At 53.4% G+C, this 24,009-nt stretch overlaps 2 protein-coding genes across 3 annotated transcripts in view; both read left to right on the top strand.

Annotated features, from left to right (window-relative positions):
• Positions 1-1,926: 1,926 nt before the first annotated feature.
• On the top strand, positions 1,927-6,558 carry NOL12 (nucleolar protein 12). Of its 2 annotated transcripts, none has more exons than XM_061124588.1 (6): positions 1,927-2,079; positions 3,385-3,490; positions 3,741-3,789; positions 4,299-4,441; positions 5,739-5,836; positions 6,143-6,558. In XM_061124588.1, exons 1-6 carry the CDS (start codon positions 1,997-1,999, stop codon positions 6,306-6,308), a joined length of 645 nt encoding a protein of 214 aa, XP_060980571.1. In that variant the 5' UTR covers positions 1,927-1,996; the 3' UTR covers positions 6,309-6,558. The 2 variants fall into 2 exon arrangements, with proteins under 2 accessions (XP_060980571.1, XP_060980572.1); XM_061124589.1 differs by lacking the exon at positions 1,927-2,079 and adding an exon at positions 2,222-3,291.
• An 8,870-nt stretch (positions 6,559-15,428) lies between these two features.
• Positions 15,429-24,009, top strand: part of TRIOBP (TRIO and F-actin binding protein) — a 58,599-nt gene continuing 50,018 nt past the window's right edge. Inside the window, exons 1-4 of the mRNA XM_061124587.1 lie at positions 15,429-15,553; positions 16,486-16,646; positions 21,849-21,988; positions 23,312-23,501. Coding sequence (XP_060980570.1) covers positions 16,533-16,646; positions 21,849-21,988; positions 23,312-23,501 — 444 coding nt within the window. The 5' untranslated portion in view covers positions 15,429-15,553; positions 16,486-16,532. The remainder of the gene's footprint in view (positions 15,554-16,485; positions 16,647-21,848; positions 21,989-23,311; positions 23,502-24,009) is intronic.

The following is a 24,009-nucleotide window of genomic DNA, read 5'->3' as shown; positions in this document are numbered from 1 at the left end:
GAGGATGGAGCGCGCAGGCTGGGAGCTGCCTTGAGCCACACCCAATCTCCAGGTTCTCCTGGGGCACCCAAGTGGCCACCCAGAGAGAGACAGCTTTGGGAAGACTGGCTGTGGATGGGGCGCCCTCTGCTGGACATTAGAGAAAGTGTCTTCTTGACTGCCTTTTTCTCGCCCTGCTTACTCTCCCTACACTAGCTGAACACACAATATACCAGGACTGGGACTACAGCCAGGCAGAGGACAGCTCCTGGGGCGGATTAGGAGAGAGATCACTGACTGTGGGGGAAATAAACTGGGCTTGGGGTCAGATAGACCTGTGTTCAAACCCTAGTTCCATCACTGTGTGCCCTTGGACCAGTTACATAACCCCTCTGAACCTGTTTCCTCACCAATCAAATTGCATTAATACTAGTATCCACCTTGTGTGACTGTTGCAAGGATTAGCTGAGATAATGTGGAGAGCTGCATTGTGCCTAGCACATAGTAGGGGCTCTGTAAACATTGGTTTCCTTCACCTCTTTTCAGACCCTGTGTGTCCCAAGAGCCTATGAAACTGGGTCCAGAGAAACAATAAGTAGAGTTCTCTCTTTAGATGACAGGGCTCTACCCTCAGCACCTGCTCTTCTTGTCTGTGTGACCTTGGGTAAGTGACCACACCTCTCTGAGCTTCATTAAAATGGGACTCATATCTCAGAAAAGATAATCATTTAGGGACCATGGAGGTCCAGTGGTTAAGACTCCACACTTTCACTCTAGGGGACATGGGTTCCATCTCGGGTTGGAGGACTAAAGATCCCACATGCTACATGGCACAGCCAAAAAAAAAAAAAAGAAAAAATAATCGTGCAAAGAACTAAATGGCAGCTGCTGTTATTCTTTGGCTTATCACCTTCATCATCATTTCTATTAAGAAAATGTACCATCTCTTGCTGTGCCTGAACATAAAAATATGCTCAATGAACATAAAAATAATTTCAAGGAGAAAGTGATCCAAAAGGGAAGTGTGTTAGACTGTGAGCTAACTGCAGCAAAGGGCTCTAAAGCTTTTGGAGTCTGGGTGGGGTTGCCAGTTCCACATCTATTTCCCTGGAGTAAAGGGGACCTGGAACTCCCAGGGAAGAGTTTGAACAAGGGCACCAGCCCGAGGTGGGGTACTTCACTCTGCGCTGGGAACTTTCGCAGATGTGGCCTCCCTGAGCCCCTCGTGGGCTGGCAGCTCCAACTGGGTGGGCTCCGAGGGCCGACTGCACAGAGATCCCCACAGAGCAGCTTTCTTCTTATTCGGTCCCAGTCTCTGCAGCTGACCGGACGTTCCAGGAGGGCAGAACCATTCCACACACAGCGCAGCAATCGGGGGTGACGCTGCACACCACTTAAGAATGAGCTGACTTTGTTTAAGTTATTTCCCCTCTCAGTCTCCACGGGAGGCCTCTGGCCGGGCATCTTGCTGGGAGTAAGGCGGGGCGCAACACTGCAGCCAAGGCAATGCTTCTACCCAGGAGGGTGCCATGGATGGCAAGCGGCATGGCCACTAGTGGCAGTGCAGGGCCAGAGAGACAGTTGTTCATCACCCTGTTGTTCAGCTGCGGAGAGTGGGGAGCGCGGGGGCGGGGGTGCAGATCCCGCCTGTTTTTTGTTTTTTGGTTTTTTTTTTTTCAGATCCCGCCTGTTATACACGAAGTAGAGAGGGGCGGGAGGAACGCAGGGCGGCCCCTTTATTTATTTTTTTAAAGGTGTTTATTTTTGTTTTGTTTTGGCCATGCTCTATGTGGATCTTAATTCCCTGACCAGGGTTTGAACCCGTGTCTCCTGCATTGAGAGCATGGAGTCTTAACCACTGGACCACCAGGGACGCCCCAGGGCGGCCCCTTTAAAAGGCGGGGTCCGGCGAGCGGAACGGCCGAGCGTCGCTGCGGAGCACTTCCGGAAGGTTAGCTGTTCTACAACCGGAAGTGTCTTTGGTGCGCGGGATCGGCGCCGCGGAAGCGTTCCGGTTATGGGCCGCAACAAGAAGAAGAAGCGAGATGGCGACGACCGGCGGCAGCGACTCATCCTGAGCTTCGATGAGGAGAAGCGGCGGTGAGTGCCAAGGCTGAGCGGATCCCGTTCGGGCCGCCGGGCAAGGCCGAGGCCGGGTCTGTCCGCACACGCTCACGCGGAGGGCGCTTCCGGTCCCGCCCTCTCAGCGTGGTGCGGAGCCCTGGCGGATGGAAGCCGCAGCTCTGGGCCCCCCAGGCCGGAGGGATGGAATAGCCCGCCCCACCCTCGCGTCACTTCTCTGCTCCCCAAGCCGCCTTGTGATGCTGTTGCGCGGCCCGAGAGCGGGCTTCACCCTCCCCAGCCTGGCGGTCTCGCTCCCAGTTGTGTTGTTCAGTCTCTCAGTCCTGTCGGACTCTGCGATCCCACGGACTCACAGTAGACTCAGCTGTTTTGGATGAATGATTAGTGAATGAAACAAAGATCTCCGGAACTTTGAGTCGGTCCTCTAAGCCTTAGCTTCTGGTCTAGCACCACTCAGAGTGCCACCTGGACCTATGGTAGTGGGTCAGTGAAAAGCCTGGTATTGGGCCCCAGAACAGATAGGAATGGTGCGGCCAGACCTAGGGAGATGAGAGGGGCTGAGATAAGATGGAGCGTGGGGAAGGAAGTGCTGGGGCATCGTCAGGAAACTCAGGGAGGCATCAACAAGACCTACAGACGAGTCGAGGGGCAGAGTCCTGGGGAAATGGGTGTTGGTCCAATGGACAGTTTGTGGAGGTCTGGATGAGGGTGGCCTTGAAAGCCCCACTTGAAGCGGCCTAATTTACTGAGGAATAGAGTTTGCCAATGAAGAAGGGACCCTCACCTGTTCTAGGTTCAAAGGCTTTCAGCATATGCCCACCACCTGGCCCTGTTGCTGGCAGCTGAGAGCCCAGGAGGGTGGTGAGTGGGGAGAGGCAGCACCTCCCTCTCTTTCCCTAACCTTACACTCCCTGACCCCCTTGGGCAAGTCATCTTACCTTTCTCTGCCTCAGTGTCTTCCATCTGTAAATTGGGAATGGGTACCTGATTGAGGACAGGAGGAAAAGGGGGTGATAGAGGATGAGATGGTTGGATGACATCATCGACTCAATGGATCTGAGTTTGAGCAAACTTCAGGAGATAGTGAAAGACAGGGCATGCTGCAGTCCATGGGGTCACAAAGAGTCAGACGTGACTGAGCAACTGAACAACAATAACCACCCAATATGCATGCTGTTAAGATTACATGAGTTAATACGTTTACGTTTTTGGAATGGTGTGTAGCACATGGTGAGTGCAGTATTAGCTTTTTTCCTCCCCTCTTCCTGGAGTGAGCCCTTCTTTCCTTGTGTCCTGATTGTCTCTCTTGCCTCTTTGCTGTAGGGAGTACCTGACAGGCTTCCACAAGAGGAAGGTGGAGCGGAAGAAGGCAGCCATTGAGGAGATCAAGCAGCGGCTGAAGGAGGAGCAGAAGAAGCTCCGAGAAGAGGTGCAGAGAGGGCAGGAGAGTGTCTCTAACTCCCAGGGGACCTGCAACCTCGCTGGCCGGAATAGGGGCACCTGCAGGGCTGAGGGGAGGGGGCGGGCAGGAGTGGGGTGCAGTTTATGCAGATAGAGGTGCCGTGGTCCAGGTGTGGGGAAGGTTTAGGGTAAGATCTCTTGATCTTACTCATCCTGGAGGGGAGCAGTGTCTGGGCTGAGAGGCCATACTCACCATGTTGCCTTCCCTTTGGTTTCAGCGCCACCAGGAATACTTGAAGATGCTGGCAGAGAGAGAGGAGGCTCTGGGTAAGTCCAGTCCTTGACCTGACCTGAAGAATAGCCAGTCGGTTGAGTTTATTTATCCCTTGATGGGTGGAAGGGAAGGGGTATAAGGACTGCAGAGAACCTGACATCTCTAGCTCTAGGCATCTTGGTGGTGCCCTAGGAGCCAGGGGTGTCCTCAGGGACCTCTAAATGTCAGTGGATCAGAGGCGACCGAGACCTCTTGGCAAACGGATCCTGAGCAAAAAGCCCAGTTTCTGAGGCCTGGAGGGGCTGGGGGGTGGCAGCAGCTCCTGGGGTCCAGGTGGGGATCAGGTGGTCTGGGATGTCGCTGGAGCATGGAGGGAGGAGTTGGGTCATTTCCAGCACTTGTCTGCAGGCCAGGCTCTGGAGCCAGTGACTTCCCGGATGCCGCTCTATGGAGTAGAGGGGGCCATTACACTCCAGGGCTGGAGTCAGGGGGGCACTGTGTGCTGGAGCCTGCTTGCTTGTGTCCTGGGGCTGAGGCCCGGTCCTGTACCCACCCTGCACAGAGGAGGCCGACGAGCTAGACCGGCTGGTGACAGCGAAGACAGAGTCGGTGCAGTATGACCATCCCAACCACACAGTTACCGTGACCACCATCAGTGACCTGGACCTCTCAGGGGCCCGGCTGCTCGGCCTGCCCCCGCCTGAGGTGGGTCTCCCTCCCAGCCTGGGGGAAGAAGGGACACAGGGTCAGCCTGGCTTATCAAGGGGGTCAGTAAGCACTGGTCCATTTCAAGGGGCTGGTCCATGTCAAGGATTCCAGTACAAGGGGCTCTTTCCTCTGGGTAACCCTCCAGGGCCTGGACCAAAGCCCTGAACACTGGGGCTTCAGAGGCCAGCTCCACCACAAGCAGCTGTGGGAGCTTGGGCAGGTTTCTCTGCCTCGCCTGCTTCTTTCCTTCACCGGTACATTGGGGGTCACTGATGATAGCAGCTGCCTTGCCGGGTTGCTGTGAGGATAAAGGTGGTCAGTCCACTAGAAGCACTCAAGAGCGGCTGATTGTGCTCGCTACCCCTGCAAGACACGTCTCTCTGTTCTGACCTGTGGGGTGTGAGTCATAGCAAGTTCCAACTAGCATTTAAAAAAAAGGAAACAATATCAAAAGTATCAGAAAGCATCCCAGCAAGTGTTGTTTTATGAAACGTTTGTTTCAGTTAAGCTTGTGTCTGGGTTGTGTAGGGATTTATGCACATGTATGTGTATAATTTGGAGAAGGAAATGGCAACCCACTCCAGTATTCTTGCCTGGAAAATCACATGGATGGAGGAGCCTGGTGGGCTACACCCCATGGGGTCGCAGAGTCGGACACGACTGAGCAACTGACACACATATGTATAGTTAGTTGCCAGGTAAACCACATCCCCTTGCGTGGGTTACAGTGTCCTTAGGTTCTAGAGCCACTGCTTTAATCACGTCCTTTCTGAGCTCACAGTCGCCTTGTGTTTGATGCTCGTTCTTCTGTTCATTATGTGTGAGTGAAAGTCGCTCAGTCGTGTCCGACTCTTTGTGACCCCATGGACTGTAGCCTGCCAGGCTCCTCTGTCCATGGGATTCTTCAGGCAAGAATACTGGAATGGATAGCCATTCCCTTTTCCAGGAGGATCTCCTCAACCCAGGGATCAAACCCAGGTCTCCCGCACCGCAGGCAGATTCTTTACCATCTGAGCCACCAGGGAAGCCCTTTCTTCTGTCTGGTCTGATGCAAAGACTAGTCTTATCCCCATTTTAGAATTCTTTCACTTGCAAGTGTTGGAGTGTGCCCACTATGGGCCGTGGTGGTGGAGGACTTCAGAACCCACCTCTGCCCCTGTCATTCCCGCTTCAGGGCACTTGTGACCCCCACAGCCTTCTCTGAGCCCCAAGCGGGTGTGGGAGCCAGCAGAGCAGTGACCGCTCAGGAGGCCCAGGCCTGTTGATCTGCCCCTCCTGTTCTGTGCTTTTTTAGCAAGGGGCCGGGCCTGGGCCTGAGGAGGAGGCGTCATCTGTGGAGAAGCCGACCAGAGCTTTACCCAAGAAGTCCAGAGACCCTCTGCTGTCCCAGCGGTGAGCCCTGGCCTGTCCTCCCCTGTGAGCCTGCTTCTATGGCTGGCGTTGTGACAGTCACCTCCCGCTGGCCCATGGCGGGTGGTGTGGGGCAGAGTGCCTGGGGTAAAGGGCCTTTGTTGCTGTGAGCTGAGGAGCTGGCAGCTCCTCTGGGACAGAGCATGCTGCCGTTGGAATGGCATTTGGGGCCTGTCCTGACTTCCCCTGCATGAGCTGGGCCCAGGCACCCCCCAACCCAACCATCCACCCATACCTTATTCCCCAGGGTAAACCAAGGCCCAAGCCTCACCACCCTTCCTCCCATAGGATCTCCTCTCTCACGGCCTCACTGCATGCACACAGTCGCAAAAAGGTCAAGAGGAAACGTCTTCGCCGGGCCCAGGACACCACCAAGAAGCCCCCGAGCGCCACTCGTACCAGCAAGACCCAGCGCCGCCGGCTGACAGGCAAAGCCCGGCACAGCGGGGAGTGAGCTCTGAGACCCCGGCCAGGCACCAGCCTGGTCAGCAAGGACCTGTCCTGTCTCATAACCCAGCCTGCACCCAGGCAGTGACGACAGCCCAAGCTTGGGAGGCCAGCACCCCTCCAGCCTGGAGTTTGGACTCCAGAAGGTGCAGGCAGCTGAGAGCCGGCCTCCCCCAGGAGAAGCCTCCGGGGCCAAGTTTGGGGTGTCTGCCCAAATATGTACCTCCCTGGACCTTCATCAGATTTGTGAAACTGCACACATGTGGTTGGTTTGTCCCTGACCCTGACGCCACACACCAAGGGCAGGCGTTTGGGGAGGTGGAAACTGTTGGGCGTGGGTCACCCTCACTGTCCAACAGCTCTCCCTCTGGGTATGTAAAGGTGGTGCTAGGCCTGGGCCCCCTGATGGGATGAAGACCAGCACCACCCCTGGCAGACCCAGAGTCTGTCTGCTGCTCTGGAACGCTGGCCGAAGGGTGAGCAGAGATGGGCTCTGCCTTCTCCTAGCTGGGACGTTGGGCCTGTCCTTCCCCTTGGCCTTTCTGGTCTCCTCAGCTGACATCAAAGGAGTGGAGATGGGGAGTCCTGGAGTATTCTCACCCCCAACTTGGGCGGCTTCCATAGGCTTCCAGCAGCTCCCAGACAGCCCAACAGAGAAAGAGTGATTAGTCATTTGTAAAAAAAAATCTCACTGAAATCGTGGCTGGCGGGTGCTGGGTGAGGGCTGCCGATTCTTCACACTTCTTCCAGGTGCGGCTTCAGAGCCGATGGAAACCAGCCTTGTTGCAGCAGGTGAGTGACCTGTGTCACTCATGCTCCGCTTTTCTGATGGAGCTGGGCTGGTGGCAGGGTGTAGGTCCGTCTGCCGCAGGTGGGTGTGGTGTGAGGGTGGGCAGCCAGAGCACCTGTTCTGGAGATGCGGACCCTGCTTGCGCTGACTGGTTCCTGTGGTTGTGGACCAGGGCTCAGGAATTTCAGGTGCCACCCTGATGAGGGGAGCTGTGTCTGGCCCTGACACTAGGACTGCAGAGGAGAGAAGGGTGAGCTTTCAGCCCCTGTGAAGCTGGTGGGCTATTGAGTGTGTGTGAAGGGGATGCAGGTTCCGCCCCTGCACCCAGCGGGGCTCCTGGAGGAAAAGGGGCAGGGATCTGGGGTCTGCAGGGCAGGCCTTCCCCTTCACTCACCATGGAGGGCCTGCTGGGCACAGTCCTGGCCCTGCACTGGGCAAGCGCTCTCCCATCACCATCAAAACCCACCATCTGGGGCTTCCTTGGTGGCTCAGGGGTAAAAATCCACCTGCCAGTGCTGGGGACATATGTTCGATTCCTGGTTGGGGAAGATCACACGTGCCACAGAGCAAGTAAGCCCGTGTGCCACAACTACTGAGCCCCTGCTCTAGAGCCTGCTTGCTGCAACTAAAAAGCCCACGCAGCAGTGAAGACCCAGTAAAGCCAAAAAAACAAAAACAAACCACCATCTGGTGCTGGCTGTGCATGTCTGAAGGCCACACCTGGCGGTGGGAACATGAAGCTCAGGGTTTATGGCTGGGCGGCCTGGTGACCTGGCTTCTCTGGCTCCTCCCACCTGATCTCTCTGCTGCCTTCCTGTTGTCCTCCCCACGTGACTTAGGGTGGGGCCACTTGCCTCACTTGGCTGCCTCTGTCCATGGCAGAGGGCGGGGTCTGTTACTGGGCCATCTAGATGGTTCTGGTACTTGACCCAGGGCAGTGAGTCTCCTCCTCACAGGCCCTCATGAGCAGGAGCAGAGATGAGCCCGGGGACTTTGCACACATGGCCAGGCTGGGGTGTGAGTCCTAGTTCTACTGCTGGCCCACTATGTGATCTCCCTGCTGCTGACCTCCCTGGAACTGTTACCCCCACATGTAAGGTGTCATAAGACACCTACCTCGCAAGCCTGCCCGGAGACTGAAGTGAGACCACGTGCATGAACCACTTCCCACGGCTCCTGACGTTCCTGGGTGCACCTTCCATGTGCGCAGCTGCTGCTCAGACACCTGACCCTGCTATCCATCCCCAGTGCCACAGGGTCTTTTCACAACTTACAATCTACATTTGTAACGTTGATCTGTATTAAATTCTCATCCGTTTCTCTCCCACCTGTGCCCTTTTTTCATCCAGCAGACCAAGGAAGTTGAATTATGGTGATCTTTGCGAATCCTAAAATCGAAAGTGGTGGAGTGAGAACCGTTTGGAGAACTTTCCTCTCTGGTCTACCTGAATTCTTCCTGTCACTGTCCATCCGTCAGGCCCTGCGGTTTGGGAGCTTTAGGAGCTTAATCAGGAAAGATTAGATTTAGCTACATATAATATGAAACAAGATTTAAAAATAACCAGCTTATGTAAAACTAGAGTTCTCAGGTTAATAGGAATGGAAGGCAGCAAGCCTAAAGCTGAGAGGGTAGGCTTTTAGCTTTTGGTTTTGTGCTATTTTCAACACACAGGTTCTACCTTATGGCCTAAGATGGCTGCCTGAGCTTCAGCCATCATATCTGCCTCTCAGCTACAGAAAGGAAGAAGGAATGAAAGTCAGGTCCCTCCTAGAAACACATGATTCTTGTGCTATTAGGCAGGCAGCAAAGGCTTTAGGGCAGGAGGAAGAGGGAGCTTGTAGCCACCAGGAAGGCCGAGGAGCGTGGCTTGTTCTGGAGAACCATGTACCCACCTAAGAATTGGGGACTGTGTTGCTGAAGGGAGAATCGGTATTGGGGTGCAAACAACAGATTCTCCCACAGAAGCCAGAAATGTAAAGGGCTGTCTGGAGGGGATCCGACCGTGGAACTAAAGCCATAGCAGAGGCTTATCCGTTCCTGTTACTACACTGAAGTTTCCTGATGGGTCAGGCCTGTGCTAGTAAAACAGAGCCATGGCCATAGTTACTGGGAGCCAGGTCTCAGCTCAGTAGTAGGATCCGGTTTTGGGGTGGCCTGATTCTCCCTGGGAGCTTAGGGTGAGGAGGCCAGGTGGAGCCACCCTGTGGGTCTGGAACTAAGGAGGAGAGAGGTTGGATGTCAGGGAAGCCTTAGCTTCCTGCTCCAAAATCCTCTAGATCCTGGGACTTCTCTGGAGGTTCAGTGGCTAAGGCTCCTTGACCCAAATTCAGGGGGCCCAGGTTCAATCCCTGGTCAGGTAACTATATCCTGCATGCTGCAACCAAGACCCCCGTGCAGCCAACTAAATAAATATGAAAAGAAAAAGGTCCCCTTGACCTTGATGTTCCCTAGACTTGAGCTGCTGGCCTCCCTTTGGCTGTGTGGATGGTTCTGGGGAGAGGTTCCCAATTCATTCTAGTGTGGGGTGCTCACTCCCTGCTCTTGTGAGCAGGTCTGTCTTAGCAAAGTCCTGTTCTGAACAAGCATCCGCCTCCTCCAGACGCTACAGAAGCGCTTTCTTTAGATGTTCACAGGCTGCCCTCAGCCTGTCCCGCTCTCCTCCGTTCTGAGTTGCCTCCTCTGGGAAGCCTTCCCTGACCCCTGGGAATTAGTTGTTTCTCCATCCGGGCTCCAGGCACACTTTGCGTTTCTTCCTTTTAAACACTGAGCATGTTCTAACTGGGTTCCCTCTCTCCCCGAGCCAGGCCCTGGGAAGTTTGTGTTGGTCATTTCTGTGTGTCTAGCCCCGGCACAGGACCGGAACCCCTACGTTTTCAGCCAGTCCTGGCTGGATTACACTGAACTCAGTCCCCCTCCCCACCAGTGTTCTCATATAATCCTTGAAACAATCTTTTTGAGAATTTTCTTGGCCCTAGTGCCATGCTTGCCTGTCTGCAAGTTTCTAAATCTAGGTTTTTTCTCCTCCTCACCACAGTCATCTCCCTCAGGCCTTTGCTGAAACCTTCCCTGTCCAGTGAACTTTGCTCTCTCCCTTCCCTCTTAGTCACCATGACTGGCAAATAATCAAAAGGAGGATAGGAAACAAATTTATCAGGCGCCTCCAATGTGCTAGTGACATTATCAACTCACAACAGTACTGTGAAGCGGATACTAGCTCCATTTGACAGATGAGAAAACTGAGTCTCAGATTAAGTTACATCAAAAGTTACCCTGGTTACAACTAATAAGACATGACCCTCACATCTCATGGGGGAGACAGACACATGGAGTTCACCCTGGAGGTCAGGGTTCAATGTATAGGCCCAGGGCTGGGGCACAGAACAGTGAAGAGGTGACACTGACATGAGTCTTGAAAGATGGTTCGGCCAGGTGGTTGGGAAAGGGGATGGACAGGCAGGCAGAGAGCCCTTTGGAGAGGAGAGGTTGGGGAGGGCTGGTGAGAGAAGAAATCTGCAGAGGCTTGAAGGGACCAGACCCTTAAGGGTCTCAGATGCTGAGCTAATGATCTGGACCCTTATCCTGTGGCCAGCGGGAGCCCATGAGTAGGGGAGGGGGTTTAGCCTGGGGAGAGTCAAAGTCAGGGTCAGGGATGACTTTGGGGGTGAACCTGATGGCAGGGTCAGGGAACACCGGGGGTGCGAGGGAGCCTGGAAGTTCCAAGACCTTCCAGCAATAATCCAGGGGAGAGGAAATTCCCTGGTGGTTCAGTGCTTAAGGCTATGCGTTTCCCTGAAGGGTTCAATTCTGGCCGGGGAACTAGGATCCCACAAGCTGTACAGTGTGGCAAAAAAAAAAAAAAAAATCAAGGGAAAGGTGGGCAGACCCTCCTTTCACTCACCACTCACTCTCAAACCCAGTATTTACTAAGCACCAGTAGGGAAGTGCTTAGTAAAGCAGTATTAGGTGCTTGCTACTGCTAAGTCACTTCAGTCGTGTCCGACTCTGTGAGACCCCATCCCTGGGATTCTCCAGGCAAGAACACTGGAGTGGGTTGCCATTTCCTTCTCCAATGCAGAAAAGTGAAAAGTGAAAGTGAAGTCGCTCAGTCATGTCTGACTCTTCTCAACCCCATGGACTGCAGCCTACCAGGCTCCTCCGTCCATGGGATTTTCCAGGCAAGAGTACTGGAGTGGGGTACCATTGCCTTCTCCAGTATTAGGTGCTTAGCACTGAGCAAAACAGAGTGGTCCCTGCCCTCCAGGGACTTACATTCCCCAAACTCTATATATGGGAATGGAGAGGAAGAGACTGGAGAAGAGAGAATACTAATAACATTTATTGAGTACTCACTGTTTCCCAGTCCCCCTTTACCTGGTTTAACTCCCTGAGTTCTCAGGGTAACCCCACAGGGCAGGCAATTACATTGAGCCCATTTTGCAGGTGAGGCATACTGAGGTGAGCGCCCCCACCCCACCCTGATGTATGACAGGACAGGGCTTTAGCTGAATTCTAGCTATTCGCTGTCTCTCTGTTGGAGCTGGGATTTAAGCTGTAGGTAGTCTCTGGCTGGACACATGTACATCTCCAGGGAAAGCCCCAGAACATAAGTATGCCCAAGTTGTGGGTCCTTCCTCACATAAGTCACACCCTAGATACATACTCTAACACTGCCAGACCGCTGAAGCAGGCCTGAGAAATGGGAAATGGAGATCCAGGATCTTACCTCCAGGGGCGCCACTCACGAGGTTGACAATGTGAAAGACATCCTAGGAGCAATGGGAGTCATGCGCAAGATCCCAGCAGAGGGAGCCCTCCCTCAAGTCTGGGGTAACTAGGGAGGGCTTCCTGGAGGGGGTGGCATTTAAATCATCACTTGTTGTTTAGTCGTTAGGTCGTGTCTGACTCGTTTGACACCCCATGGACTGTAACCCACCAGGCTCCTCTGTCCATGAGATTTCCAAGGCAAGAATATTGGAGTGGGTTGCCATTTCCTTCTCCAGTGGATCTTCCCAACCCAGGAATTGAACCCATTCTCCTGCATTGCCCAGTACATCCTGAGCCAGGATGACCTGTTCAGGGGATCTTTACTGCTGAGATACCAGGGAAGTCCTAAGTCATTGCTAATGGATGACAATCTGTGATTTACCATTCCAGAGACACTGCATGAAAGAGAAGTCCTGAAGATTCATTTGGTGACTCACACAGCGTTTAAAAGCAATTTGACTTAGCCATATTTTAAAATTTTGAGGTTTCATCTAAATGTTCAGATTTTCAGCTTCTCCAGTAAAAACAAGCCTGGTGGCTTTGGATCACCACTTATTTCACAGGATTGCGCTGGGCTGGAGCCTGCCCTGATGACCCCTTCAGAGATTCGTGCCTTCCTGCCCCTGCTCAGTTGGGTCACAGCCCCCTTCACCTCTATCTTGCCTGCCCAGACCACATGATTCTACAACAGGCTGGTGAGCCAGGAGGCCTGGGATGACCATTCCTGCTTGAACAGTGAGGAAACTGAGGCTCAGAGGGATAGAAGAGATTAGAACTGTCACTTATTGTTCTGCTTCCCCAGATCTCTGAAGAGGTTATCTGGGCCCAGGGGAATGGTGTAAACAGAGGCGAGCAGGGATCTGAAAGAGGAATGGGAGACTGGGGCGAAATGGTGACAAGAGGTGATGCTGCCTGGCTGCCACCATTATGCCCTGAGCCACCCCACAGAACTCAGAGTATGTTTTTAGACCAGGCACTGTCATCGAGGCACTGAGTCTGAGTTTCCCATCTATATAATGGGGCTTCAGCTGGCCTTCCCATATCAGGCCTGAAACTACCACTGTCCCCTACAGGAGGGGGCTTCCTCAAACAGCCCCCTTCGCTCCTCCCAATACACCCTTGGCTCCCCAGCCCCCTCCTCCTGCCTCCTTCCAACCATCTCTCCTTCAGGACCCTGACTGCTGACCTGACCCCCCACGGTTTCCCCTGCCTTGGAGAAGTACAACCAGGCAGGCTCCAGAGATACAGAGAGCCCCTCAGAAGAGCCCACCAACCCTGCCCACTGATTCTCCCCCTCACCCCCTAATTCTTTCCACTCCAGCCTCGCTGCTTCTGTCCCCTCAGCCTGAAACACTCTTCCCTGGGTCCTGCAGGTTCACTCTGCTTTGTCTTCTCCAGGTCTTAGCTAAAAGGTCACCGTCTCAGAGAGGCCTTCCACGACCACCTTATCTAAGAAGTGATGCCTGGGGGGGAGGGAAGTTCAAGAGGAAGGAGATGTGTATATCTATGGCTGATTCATGTTAATGTATGGCAGAAACCAATACAACACTGTAAAGCAATTATCCTCCAGTTTAAAAAAAAAAAGGAATAAAAATAAAAGCCCTTCCCCTAAAAAAGAAGTGACTCCCTCCCCACACCAGCCACTTCCCACCCCACCCCCACCCCAGCTTCATTTTTCTCCTTAACACTACCACAAGCCAGTACACTCCATATATTGCTTATTTATCTTGTTTGAGATCTGTTTGTCTCCACTAGAATGTAATTGCCCTGAAAACAAGAGATTTGCTCTTTTGTACACTGATGAGTCCTCAGCATATACAACTGACAACGCAGGGGCTCCATAAGTATCGAATGAACTGAAGTGTCAGTAGTGCTACCCTGAGTTGGCTCCTGATTTTACTGCTTAATGGTGGGTAGAGGGCCATACCTGAGCTTCAAACTCAAACCAAGCACCCACCTCACCCCCAGCTCAGAGAGGTCAAGTAACTGTCTCAAGGTCACACAGCCAAGAAGTGCTAAAGGCCGACTACTCCCTGTTTTGCTTACAGTAATTGGAGCTGAGCAGAAAGATCATTATCCTAGTTATGAGATGTGCTTTCACCCACTCCATCCTGAGCCAGGATGACCTGTTCAGAGGTCCGTCTCTCCCACTAGTCAGTGAGTATGCCCTTTCAGAAGGAGCCACACTTTGTTCACGTTACCATTTCCCTGGTGCCCAGCACAGGCCTAGCATGTACCAGGTACCTGTAAGTGTCTGAAAGAATTAGTGACTGAAGATGCTCTGTAGTAACCAATAGAGTCCAGACACACCAGGATTTTAGCCTTGGCTCTGCCACTTACTAGCTGGGTGACGCTGATGAGGTAGTTAATTTCTCTGATCCTAGTTGCTGTGAAACGAGGATCTTGGTACTGAGTCCTTCAGGTTACTACATCCTCACAGATGTAGAGATTTTGGAATAGGAGCTGGCACACAGTGCAGTGTCAGCTTAAAAAAGAAGGCATATTTTTTAAAAAGGAGGAGCTGGGCATTTTTTGAGTGAGCTCTACATCGATGGAAGTGTGCAAAGGAATGTGCAAATAGTTGAAAACTCCTGGGCTTTTCATTTCGTCCTCAACAGTTACTACTTCCACTTTATAGATTAGAAAATTGAGGCACAGAGAGATTAAGTCTCTAGCCCAAGGTATGGGCTAAAGCCAGACTAGGGGACTGCGGCGGGAATGAACCGACTGGAAAGAGATTAGAAAGATCCAGACTCGCCAGTGCCAGCCGCCCCGAGATCCCCCTGGGAACCCTGACGCGGCTGCTCGGGCTAAACGTGCGGCGGGTCCCGCACTCGGAGACATCTGGGCTCCGCCCGCCTCCGCCCCGCCTCCGCCCCGCCCCTTTCCCTCGGATTGTCCAATCCCACACCATTCATGTAAATGAAGCACCTAGGGAGAACCTATGCGAGAGCGGCAGAGGCGTGGTCTTCGTCCACCTCCCGGGCAACGTTCTGATTCATTGTTAAAATAGAGAGGCTGTGACCCTTGGCACCCCACCCCAGCACCCACTGTGTGTGGAAACCCGAGCCGAGGTTAGTACCGCGAGCGGAAAGGTGGGAAGGGAGGGGAGGCTAGTGAGGAAAGGTAGAGGAATGAGGGACACGGGGAGGGACTGTCTGACTAGCTGGATGGAGAGAGGTTCAGGGATCCATTCTCCGGGTGGGGCATGCATGTCCGCTGAAGGTTTCTCATTGTATCCACACCTAAAGTGCATTTTAGAGAAGGGTTCTTAATTGGTTGGGGGTGGGAGGAGGAAGCAGGATCGGTGAAGGGCACGTGTAGTTGAGCACCCCACACTCGCCCGCAGGGAAATAAGCAGCGTTCTCGTCTGAGGCTCCTTTATGTGGCGGGATCAGGAAGGAACCGCCCAGACTGGGCAAGACCGATGCGTCCCCCGCCACCCCCCACCACTGGGAGCAGGGAAGGACAAGGAGAGAAAACGGCCCTGGGTGGATTAGAGACCCCGGGGCTACCGGAGGGCCAGTGGGTGTTCCCTAGCCCCTCAGTGTCCGTCTACTTCCCCAGGTCTGATGGTCAAGGAGCCAGGAATCTTCTCCCTGGTTGCCCCAGGGGAGGATGTGAAATCCCCCAGATCTCCGCTGAGATTGGCAACTAAGGCCAGATCCCCTCGGACACTTTGGAGGAAACTTGACAGGTATGAGCTGCTGACCTGGGGGCATGGTAAGGTGCATGTGTGCTTGGGGATATGGATTACTGTCACTCCACCCCCCTTGATGGGGGTGAAAAGAGCATCTTCAAGTCACACTGTTCTAGTGGGGCTCCCCTGGCCACCCCAGGACATGGGGTTGGAACCCTCAGTGGAGCCCAAAGGGGAAAGCCCGATGCGCCTCACAACACCAGGGTTTCTCTTTGGCTGAGCTCTGCCCGACTTGCTGTGTGACCTTATGTTGTTCAATTTCATCCATGATTTTGTCCTCAACTCTGAAAATACCTGGCTGGCCCCTTGCCTCTCTTCCCAGGGTTTCCCAGGGGATCTGTGTGAGTGGACGGTGTGATCCAGTGTCCCTCATGCCCACCTCTGAGAGTGCGGGGAGACACACAGCCTGGGTTTGAATCCAGTTCAGCCACTGGGACTTTAAGCAAGTTATGGAATCTCTGTGAGACTTAGCTGCCGTATCTGAAATTGGCATTCATTTTATCTACAATGCATGGTAACTGTAAGGCAAGGGCACTGAAACTTTGGGGTGCATTGGAATCACCTGGGAGACTTGTATAAAATGCATTGTATAAATGCCCGTGTAAGTGCCTTATCTCCAGAGATTCTGAATTCTGATCAGGGAAGGAACTGGGAATATGCATTTTATAAGCAGCTCAGCTGAGTCTAATGCAGGGTCCTCAAAATACACTTCGAGCAACACTGCAGTAATGAGTAGAAATCACATGTCAAATGCTTGGCAGAGTGCCTGGTGCTTAGGAGGTGCTTAATGAGTGTTTGTTGAGTGAATAAACGAACAGATGAAAGAATTGATGGATAACCTCATTTCCTTGGTCCTTGGCTGTCTGGGATTAAACCGGGGTTGGAGTTCAGGTCAGCTGGTCTTTGTCTCCCCCTGCCATTCTTCCCAGGCACCACCATTGGACTGAAGGAGCTGCCTTGGCCTGATTCGACTGATATGGAGGGGGTGGCTGGAAATGCCCCCTGCGAACACTTTGAAGCTGATGTGCTGGCCCAGAGCTGCTGTCAGGACTGCTGCCACCCTGAGGAGGCCCACAGAGCAAGGCACCAGGTGGGTAGGCTTCCCAGAGTGGTTGGGGTGCTTTGGGACAAAGGAGTCTGTGATGTAGGTGCTTGGCCAGGCCACTAACTTGCAGCTGAACCCAGACACTGACCTTCCTTGTGGTCAGAACCTCACTTTTCCCAATCTGTGCAGTGAGGCGGTGGAACCACGGTAGTGTTTCCCGAGTGCCAGTCATTCTCCTCCTGCTTTTATCATTTTTTACTAAGCCTCATATAACCTATTTCTTGCTGTGCATGTATATTAAGTCGCTTCAGTCGTGTCTAACTCTTTGCAACTCTGTGGGCTGTAGCCCTCCAGGCTCCTCTGTCCGTGGGGATTCTCCAGGCAAGAATACTGGAGTGGGTTGCCATGCTCTCCTCTTGGGGATCTTCCTGACCCAGGAATCGAGTCTGCATCTTTTATGTCTCCTGCATTGGCAGGCGTGTTCTTTACCACTAACGCTACCTGGGAAGCCCATTACTTGCTGTATTAGTCTTTAAATCCGTACCCTTTTTTAAACTTATACTAAAACAAAAGTTTACATCACCACCACAAATAGAAAACTAGGATCATGTCCTTCACATAGAAGGTTAAAAGGAAAGAAAGGAAAAGGAAAAAGAAAGTCAGAAATGTCATTAAATTCTAACCAGGAAATATTGTCATAGGTTAAAGGCTCTGAGCTTGGGACTTCCCCAGCAGTCCTGTGGTTAAGACTCTGTGCTTCCACTGCAGAGGGTACTGGTTTGATCTCTGGTCAGGGAACTAAGATCCCACATGCCAAGTAGGGTGACCAAAAATTGTTTTTAAAAAGGGATTCTGAGCCTGGGTCCTGCTGTCTGTCTGTTAAAAAGGGAGATTGGTAGGTGTTAGGCATTATAGATACCCCATACCCACTGGGGACTTTCTCCTTGAAGGTACTGGAGGAGTGAAAGGGGAGGGATGGATGTGATGGATGAAGTTTTAGGCTTAGCCCTGGTCTGTGTAAACCTGGGGCTATGAGAAGCATGGGACCGTGACTCTTCAAGAGTGCTTGCCGCTGACCTCCTAACGACTCTGCCATTCCCAGTGCCCCTCTTGAGCCTGGTGGCCGTCTCCATGCAAGCGTTAGGCTCTGAGAAGTGGTCATTATAAGGGAGTTGCTATTCAGCTTTGGAGCCAGGCAGACCAGAGTTCCAGGCCTAGTTTGCCATTCACCTGCGGTGTGACCATGAGTCACTGGCCTCTCTGGTTTCACTCTCCTGATGGGTAAAGTGGGGCAACAAATCCTCACCCTCAGGGCATCCGGCCCTGCGTAGCCCAAGTCACATGTGGCTAATTCAGTCCACACTAGTTTCCTTTCTTCCATCTTCCCAACCAGAAAAATAAACCTGGGAGATTCTTTTCTACCTGTCCTGATACTGCCAAAAATAGCTCCCCAACCCTCACCCCCAAGTTCAGGAAGCAGATGCTTGAAAGCCCTGTGAGTCCATCTCCCCTGCAGATGACCTTCTCCCAGTGGGTGGGGGGATGGCAAACTTGGAACAGGAGAAGGAACCTGGGTTCAGACATGTCTGAGTGCTAGTCTCAGTCCTACCCCTTCCCAGATGAGACCTTGGGCCACCTCGTGTGTTCACATGTATTGAAGAGGTGCTTTTTTCCTTCTTTTTCTTTTTTAATTTTATGGATGTACCACATGGCATGAGGGATCTTAGTTCCCTGACCAGGAATCAAACCCTTGCCTCCTGCAGTGAAAGCAAGGAGTCTTTTTTTTTTTTTTTTTTGAAAGCAAGGAGTCTTAACCACTGTACTGCCAGGGAAGTCCTGAAGAGGTGCTTAAAATGTGTCAGGCATTATGCTAGATTTGGGGAAACAGTGCTAAATAGAACAGACAGAGTTTCTAGTTCATGAGGTTTGGTGTCAAGCAAGAGAAATGGAGGCAAAGTAATCAGGCAAATAGTTGATGACGGTTGCGTGAGGGTAAATGGTAGGGCACTGGGGAATGGTACTCCAAGTAAATGATATTTTAGCTGCCTGGTGAGGACTATGAGGGCATGGCCAGTGAAGCTGGGGGAAGGGGAGGGAAACAGTATGTGCAAAGGCCCTGAGGCAGAAAGTAGGAGGCACACTTGAGAAGGGAGAGAAGCCAAGGATGGAGAATGGGGTGGGGAAGTAGGTCTCACCAGCCTTGTGGGGACATTAGACGTTTCCCTGAGAGGCATGGGGAACCACTAAGGATTTTAAACATGGGAGTGATGTGATCAGATTTGCATTTTCAAAAGTCACTCTGACTGCAGGACAGTGAATGGACAGCAGAGAGTGTGAGTGAACCAGGTGACCAAAGCAGAAAAGGTGCAATTACTCATATCAGAGATGACAGGATGTAGGCAAATGGACATATTTCAAAACTAACTGAATAGGAGAATGGAAAGGATTTGGTCACTGAGTAAGGTGAGGGGCCAGAACATGACTGACTGCTAAGTTATTTCCTGAGGCAGGGTTCCTGGGATAAGAGGTTTGTTTGGAGTTGTTTGGGGTGGTGAGTGCAAGGTGCCTGGGGGACACAGTGAGGATGAGGGGGGTTTACTTACTATAACAAGCTCAGGAGCCAGACTCGGTGGAAGATAGAGGCTTTCAAGTCATCAGGATCTAGCACTGATGAAAGCCCTGCTCACAGATGAACAGGTTCAAACATGTGGAGTCACAAAATCTGTGTGTTAAAAAAGCACCCCCCGGCATGGATGGAGTTGTGCATTTCCCAGCTGGATCCTTAATTACACTGCAGAGCAAACTCATCCCTGAGGGGCCTGATAAATGTATCACTTGGGGTTAGAGCCAGTTCTGACGTCTTCACCTATGTTAGAAAATGCAGGGACTCCCCTGAAAGTCTAGTGGTTAAGACACCGAGCTTCCAAGGCAGGAGGCATGGGGTCTGAGCCCTGGTGGGAAACTAAAGATCCCATATGCCATGGGGCATGGCCAAAAATAGATACATTAAAATAAAATAGAGATTTTTTTTTTTTTTAAAGGAAATGCAGAAATGGCCCCTGGTGCCAGAGCATCCCTTTCCCAGAAGCTTACTTCAGCTCCCCTAGGCTCCTAGGCTCTGGATGCATCTCTGCTCTGCTTCAGCTGAGTCTCCCAGGTTGAGAGGTGTGGGAGGTCTTATCCCTGGAAATCACACAGTCTTGACCAGGTCATGGCCAGGTTCTGGATGGAGGGGGGAGGGGCTAAGTGGGAGGGTCTTACTGTATGTCAGACTCCACACATTCCTTTTCAATGCATCTATTCTTAAGTGTATTTAACATATCATTGATTTAACACTAGTAAAATTCCATTGAATGTTTTTACATTGTTTATGATATTTAATATGTACAGATCAGGCAGTGTTATAAGCCTTTTTTTTTTTTTGTTATAAGCCTTTTACACAGATTAACTGATTTAATTCTCATAACACCCCTAGGAGGTGGGTCCATTAATTACCTCCACTTTATAGATGAGCAAACCAGGCTCAGAGAGGAAAGTCACTAGGCCGAGGTCACTCAGCTGGGAAGTGGAGGCGCCAGGATTGGGCCTGCTGGCTGTCTGAGGCCAGAGCCCGCGATGACCCGCCAGACAGGAAATCAGAGCTGGGGACTAGCTGCTGGGCCTACTCGTGCTGGTGAAGGGTAGTGATGGGGCTGGAGGTAAAAGGGAGCAGGCACCATGACAAACTGGGGGTCCTGGTGGCCCCAGGTGGGCTGGGACCCCTTGACGATTCCCTGAGAGCCGCTCCCTCTTCATTCACGTGGCAAGGTCCCCAGGGCAGCCAAGGCGCCAGGCTGGGCTGCAGTTCTGACACCTCCCGCCACGGGGTGCTGATCAGAATCTGGCTCCGGGGCAGGGGGTGAAACTGAAGCCAGCCGGACGTTCTCTGGCTCAGCTTGGCTCGGCAGACACTCCAGCCCACTCCTTGGCACTGCCCAGGTCGCCGAGGGGTGGCCTCCCTGGAACCCGGAGACTCTGTGCCCACCCTGGGGCTGCGGCCAGGCTGTGGCCTCCGCCCTGGTTCTGGGCTCCAGGGTCCCCAGGGAGCCCGTGCCCAGGCCCCCTGCCCGGCCCGATCTCAGGTGAGCCGCAAGGATCGGGTTCCTGCGGTTTGATGTCCTGCATTGTTCTTGGCTGGGCCCCGGCTTATGAAACAGTAATGAGGGGCCCCTGCTCCCATAGCCGGGCCCTCTAAGGTTTCCGCTGCCTCGGCCGCTGCTGCCACGGCCCAGAGTCGGGGCCTGGGAGGGCGGCAGCGCGGGGGCCTGAGCCGGAGCCCCCCGGGGACGAAGGTGCTGACAGCCGACAGCCGCCACTCCCGGAGCCCGCTGCCCAGGTAACCTGAGAGGAGGCGGGGTGCAGAGTGCCGCGGCCGCTGTCCCCCCTACCGAGGGAGGGCCCTGCCACCCCAGGAGATGGGGAAAAATGGGGGGGGGGGCCGTCCCAGAGGTGAGCAGCCGTTCCCCCCGGGTGAGCCCAGCACCTGCCTTCGCAGGTGTGGCCCTGCTCAAGGCTGGAGGCAGCGAGGAGCCGGCAGTCGGCTCAGGGGCCCCGCCCCCATCCCTGGGACCTTGACCTTCCAGCCCTGGAGCCCCAGACTCTCCTTTTGGAGGGCGTATCTTTCTTTTTCTCCAAGGTCTCCTTTCCATCTCTTCCTCCCTTAGACATTTTCCTACATTCTCCCTGCCAACTTGATCCTCCCCCTCCCCTGCAGTCCTCATCCATGTCTCTTGGTGACAGAAGACCCTTTGGGATCCTTTTGTGCGCTTCACATCCTCAGGCACACACTCACACATGTGTACCAACACACACAGGCTTGCTTGTGTACACAAATTGAGTGGGTATGTTGATGCATGTATTTATAAACACATATAAACAAACGTATATGCACTCTGCAAACAGACGCACTAACGTACCCACCAGCCACGCACACACATGTGCACATGCGAATCCTTGCACACACCGCAGGAATTTACACGAACACACACCTATACACGTGTGCGCATGCACACACCCTGTACCTCTGCCAGTCCCCAGCTTGGGTCCCCAGGGGCGCTTCCAGTCTGATGGACAGCTCTCCTTGAGAAGCGGAGATCCCCGAGGAGCTGTCTGGAGACTTCCACACCGCCTGGTGGGGGGAGGGGCTGCTCAGGGGGAGGGGAGCCCCCACGTGGGCCGTGAGCTGCCTCCTCTCCAACTCCGTCTTAGGAGCCTGGAAGGCCTGCGGGCGCTGAGGTGCCCTACTGCGACCTGCCCCGCTGCCGGCCCGCCCCTGAGGACCCGCTCAGCACCCCGACCTCCAGCTGCCAGTCTGTGGTGGGTCCAGGCCGTGGGCCAGAGCCTGAGAGGTGGGTAGGACCCTGGGGCCTGAGGAGGGTTTCCTGGGGTAGGATGCCCTCACCCATCCCACCCCACGCCCCTTCCTGATGGCAGCCTCTGCCTGTGATGGCTGCTGGCGTGGGTCACATGGTCTGTCCACCTGGCCTGGGCACAGGAGCAGTGGGCATGTTCCATGGGCCCTTACTTGGGGGATGGAGCAGCCGTGTACCCACCCTGCATGGGCATGGCCCAGGGTCTGCTCACATTTCCTGGTTCCCTTTGCTTTAAAAGATTAAACAGTCTCGCACCCAGGGGCACTTGTTATCACACACCTACCTGACCATGCACTGCTCCGGGCCTTCTCCACTCTGGGGCCTCAGTTGGACTGAAGTCCCTCTTTGGGGCCATCGTGCCTTGGAGGGCATGGCTGAGAGTCTAGAAACCTGAGGTCTAGCTTTAGTTCCCTCCCCGATGGGCTGTGGGAACTTAAAAGCAAGTTTTGGCCTCTTTTTATACCTCAGTTTCCCTGTTTTTTTTTTTTTAAAGAGTTACTGAATCACATCAGCATTGTTTTGGGACTCTGTGTTCCTCTTGGGTAGGCATTATTTAAAAACAAAACAGCTCTGAATTCAAACGTTTCAGAAAGTCTGGGATAAACAAATTTGAATATCTTTTTTTTGCAGGGCTTAGAGATTTTAGTTTGCTAGCATGCGTTGTGCTTTTGGGTGGGGAAGGTAGGAGAAATATGTAATATATCTCAAACTTAGTTGATCACAGGCCTCTTTTAAGGGTCGTCACCCTTTTCTATCTCACAGGATGATCTGTGGGTCACTCACTGGGGATAAAGCCAGCTCTAACCTACTGGCTTCTTTAAAGCAAGGCTTTCTTTACAGCCCCCTCCCTGGCATCCTGACTGGTGGCCCTGTCACTGCCCCTGGCGCCTGCTACCTCTCAAAACCCCCCATTAGCCCAGCACTAATCTGCCTTCTTAGTCTTACCGAGCTTGGGGTTCTCTCTTCTTCTCCAGGGACATGGTTGGGGCTGGGGCCACAGCCCTGAGTCACAATGCTTTTCTGCCTTTTCCTAGCTCTGTGACCTTGTCCAGTCCCTTGACTTCTGTGAGCCTCAGTTTCTTCATCTGTAAAATGGGAATCATTGCACTCACTTAAAAGGGAGACTTTTGGAGCTAAACGAGATAGGCCCTGTGAAGGGCGGAGCACAGACAGCTGTTGGTGTTAACTCCCTCCTCCTCCCAAACATGGGCTGTGTGTGTACCTGAGCGGTGGTGGGGTGTTACTCCTTAATTCCTATTACTTTGAGGGAAAAAGTCATGAGTCTGTCTCCTCTCCCAGGGGCCCGCCTGCAGGGCTTCTGGCAGAGGGCTTCACAGCTGCCTCCAGGAGCCGGGAACCTGAGGCAGCTCCCTACCTGGAGGGCCTGGCCTCCTCCCCGTGTGGCAGCTTCAACGAGAGCCCTGACTCTGGCCCCAGCGCCAGCCCTGACTGCGAAGCCCCTGATGATACCAGCGACTCATCATTGGTGGTGAGATGGGGGCGGGAGGCCAGGGCAAGAGCAGGTGTCAGCCCCGGGCCATCCCTGGCATCCCGCCCAAACCTCCAGACAGGGCTGAGCGTCTCACACCCGGAAGGGAGCCCAGGTCCTCTGTAGACTTAGCCAGCATATTGGGCTGCCCATGGAGGGGCGGGGACTCTGCAGGGCCAGTCCAGGGCGGCTGAAGGTCTGGCTATGACAAGATGGAAGTTGGCATTTCTGCTCCCGGTGAATCACCAAAGGGCTCTGGCTGCCAAAATCTCTCAGTTCACAGAGGCTGGGATGTTGGGTGTGGTGCCCAGAGCAAGAGTGAGACTGGTCCAAGGCTCTGCCCTGGTCACACACTGCTCAGCCCCATAACCAGCCCTGGCATAGATCTCCGAGGATCAGAGGAAAGGGAGCAGGCTGGGGGGCCTGGCAAGGGCGGGGGTTCGGGGTGCGATTTAGCCAGGAAAAGAGGAGACTCAGAGGAGCTTCCTGGGACAGTCAACCCTCAAAG

This window comes from Dama dama, chromosome 22 (assembly GCF_033118175.1).
Source record: "Dama dama isolate Ldn47 chromosome 22, ASM3311817v1, whole genome shotgun sequence".
Lineage (NCBI taxonomy): Eukaryota > Metazoa > Chordata > Mammalia > Artiodactyla > Cervidae > Dama > Dama dama.
Note: the sequence above shows the minus strand (reverse complement) of the source record. Positions and strands in the feature narration are given on the sequence as shown.

What these genes read in the sequence shown, in the direction of transcription:
- NOL12 (XM_061124588.1), top strand. Translation starts at nt 1,997, where the DNA reads ATGGGCCGCAACAAGAAGAAGAAGCGAGATGGCGACGACCGGCGGCAG. An exon ending in TCGGCCTGCCCCCGCCTGAG is followed by an intron (nt 4,442 to 5,738) that starts GTGGGTCTCCCT and finishes GTGCTTTTTTAG; the next exon opens with CAAGGGGCCGGGCCTGGGCC. An exon ending in GACCCTCTGCTGTCCCAGCG is followed by an intron (nt 5,837 to 6,142) that starts GTGAGCCCTGGC and finishes TTCCTCCCATAG; the next exon opens with GATCTCCTCTCTCACGGCCT.